Source organism: Lupinus angustifolius, unplaced genomic scaffold (genome assembly GCF_001865875.1).
Source record: "Lupinus angustifolius cultivar Tanjil unplaced genomic scaffold, LupAngTanjil_v1.0 Scaffold_54_69, whole genome shotgun sequence".
NCBI classification, from domain to species: domain Eukaryota; kingdom Viridiplantae; phylum Streptophyta; class Magnoliopsida; order Fabales; family Fabaceae; genus Lupinus; species Lupinus angustifolius.
The window spans coordinates 4,185-7,516 of NW_017722663.1; the positions used below are offsets into that span (position 1 = coordinate 4,185).

Below are 3,332 nucleotides of genomic sequence, written 5' to 3' on the forward strand. Positions count from 1 at the left end.
TCGATCAATCCAAATATCCTTTAAAAAAATTGAGGATACATGTATTTAAACTTAGACGTCAAAAAAACAACTAAATTATCCATACACCATTATTTTGATATTAAATATTATGTAATGTCCTAACATTTAAAACCATATTCTTGAATAATCATTTTATACACTAGTCCAACTTTTTTGTCTCAGAGTTATTTAAAGTTAAATTATATTATTGAATATAACTAATTTCGGATAATTTTATCTAAATTATTAATTAGTTTGATAGGAAAAACTAATTTATGAACTATATAATTAATTGTGTTGATAAGAAAGATCGTCGATGAGAAAATAAATCATTACCAACATAAATCATCAATGAGAGAAAAGACAATAATGGAGTGAACGTTGATGACAATAGAACACATTGTTTTAATCACCATCGGGATGATCGTAAATAGGAAAAGAATTAACTACTAACATAATTCGTTAATATGAGATAAGACACTACTAGAATAATCGTCAATGTGATGATTACAATTTATAGAAATAAGGGAAGAAAATGAATTATTATATCGGAAACTATTTTGTTATTTGGTTATTTTTTGCATTTATTGTGGAATTGTGATTTTGAGAGAAAACAATAGTGAATACTAATGAGATGGTGATATGACAAAGAGATATGGCTAATCGAAGTTCTGAATTTTCAACATCTTGGAGTTGAATAGTAACCAAACATGTCACAAATGATGAAAATGCTTAGATACCATGTCTAATTTTTAAAACAGTATAGATTAGTCAAACTCTAATATGAATTAGTACAAATCATTTATTATACGACCAAAAGTTACTACAAACAATGGAATAATAAATACAAATAATAACTAACACGATAAATATATATATCAATTCAAATAAACAAAAACTACCTTAACCTTAAATAAAATAATGACCCATCAAACACTACAGTAAAACTTCCTGTTAGCCACGGTTGAAACCGTGGCTAAAGTAGGGAAAAACCGTAGCTAGATTGAGTGGCCACACTTAATGTCGTTGTGGCAAGGAATGGCGTTGCTAAAATATAGCCACGGTCATTATGTTATTTCGCTACACTTCTGTGAAATGTGGTAACATCTATTTAGCCACAGTCTATTTAATTCAGCTACAGTCGAACCGTGGCTAAGTTTCTGATTTTGCCACACCACAACCGTGGCTAAGTTGCTTATTTTTCCACAATACATCCGTGGCTAATTAAATTTATTTAAAGTTACTTTCTTACATACTCCTCTCATGATCCAAATGTGTCATTGTCTCACAATCTTTATTTTCAATAATATAATGGTAAATTTATAATAAAATTAAATATTTGCTAGCTAATAATAATAAAATTGAATCTTATACAATTACCAAATGTTTAACATTCAAAAATGCTGATAAACACAAAATGCAAAATGTTATGATCATATAAGTTCATGAATTTTAAGAAACCATATCTAAGATGGTGGAACATCACGAGCGAAAGTGGTTAACTCACTACCAAATTTTTCGACTAGAAACTTCTCAAGAGTAGCCAAACGATTCTGAGTATGTGCAAGTTGCTCCTTGGTCTCTGCATACCCTGATAGTTTTACTTCCAAAGTTTCTACATATTTCTTCAAGTCTTCAACATGTTGACTAGAGCCACTAGAATTCAAAAAACCAGTAAAATGTCTAGACGTTCCAAAAACACTGGAGGGACAAATACCAGTGCCCAAACCATGCACTCGACCTGAATGTTCAGCTCCATATGCTTTTCCAATTGCATCATTAGGATGAGCAAATACCTTTGATGAAACACCTGAAGTAGTGACATTTTCTTGATCTTGAGGTAAATGCTCTGATATTTTATCCTATTAAATAACAAGAAATTAATAATTTATATAGTGGCAAAATGCAAATTGCATGGCAGTAACCTATAATGGAAAATTGCATCAATAGAATCAGAAAGGACAAAATGATATTATGCGTTTGCCTACCTAACTAACTGCATACCATTATCCATTTCACAACTTAGGAAATGGTTCTAAAAATGATACACTTTTTAGGACATATGTAACACATCATGTATGAAAAGACTTTAAATTACTTACAGCTAGAGTTTTTCCTTCTTCGCTTACATAGCTTCCATCCTTCTTCAATAAAGTTGACAAAACAACCTCACCACGACATACAGGTCTTTGCAATTTTAGCTCCTAACACAACCAATGAAACATAAGTTTTTACATTCACAAAACTTCATTCTTTACAATAATAAAACATAAGTTTTTACATTCACAAAACTTTGTTCTGTACAATAATACAATTACCTAGGACAACTTACCATTTTACGACCTCTCCTTGCATTGCTCATACTACCACCAGCATGGGAAACTTTAAGATTTTTGCGACTTCTAGTGTTCGCCAAACTTTGTTTCTACAATTGCCAAACATTGTAGTCATTATATTAAAAAAATACAAGTCTTGGAGAAATTAAATACTTCACAACATAATGTTTACCTTCATCTTATCCTCCTTATAATGATGCACAAATGCAGTCCAATCAGCACAATCTAAACCTGGAGGAGGATTAGCAAGTATGTCTTCCTTACTTTTATTAGGATAGAAATACTTACACCTTAACCTATATTTATAGGCCCTCCATCTTTCACCTAGAGTACTCATAGCCCATTTGACTCCAGCAACATAATCAAACTCAAAATTTTCCTTCACACATTATTAAATACGCTAGTCAATTTTCAATGACAATAGGAAAAAATTATTAAAATTGCAAATTTTTTAAATAATTACCTCAATATATTTCCATTGTTGGTATCTATTATCCTTTGACATCCAATCCCATCTTTTAACATAAATAGGACAAATTGTTGAGTTTTGAGCTAGTTTACCAAGAAACCTCACAAGTAAGTTTGAGCCATTGTCATTGCCTTGTCCATAACCATTGAGTTCCACAATAACTTTTTTAGTTTTTTCCAAATGCCAAACCTGAATTGCTTGCATTTTTCGAGTTTCAATTTCTCCTGAAGAGTTTCAATTATGATCTAGTGGTAAATATCGACGATGTCCCATGAAGCAATATTTTCCGCCAAACTTTAGCCATTTAGACTCTGTATCAAAATTACATGATGGACAAGCAAGTGATGTATGAGTGTTCCATCCAGATAAGTTGTCTAGACCTGGGAAGTCACTAATAGTACAAAACAATGATGCACGCAACCGTGGCTAAGCTGTTGATTTTGATACACCACAACTGTGGCTAACTTGTTGATTTTGCCACAGCGAAACTGTGGCTAATTAAATTTATTTGAAGTTTTTTTCATACA

The 3,332-nt window shown here is 31.4% G+C and overlaps 1 protein-coding gene across 1 annotated transcript; it reads right to left on the minus strand.

Moving 5' to 3' along the window:
* Positions 1-1,386: 1,386 nt before the first annotated feature.
* Positions 1,387-3,031, minus strand: LOC109339073. The gene is made up of 5 exons (XM_019576445.1): positions 2,800-3,031; positions 2,509-2,715; positions 2,333-2,425; positions 2,103-2,204; positions 1,387-1,862 (listed from the first exon to the last, which is right to left on the minus strand). The coding sequence occupies exons 1-5, from the start codon at positions 3,007-3,009 to the stop codon at positions 1,467-1,469; spliced, it is 1,008 nt and encodes a 335-aa protein (XP_019431990.1). The 5' UTR covers positions 3,010-3,031; the 3' UTR covers positions 1,387-1,466.
* Between the last annotated feature and the right edge of the window lie 301 nt (positions 3,032-3,332).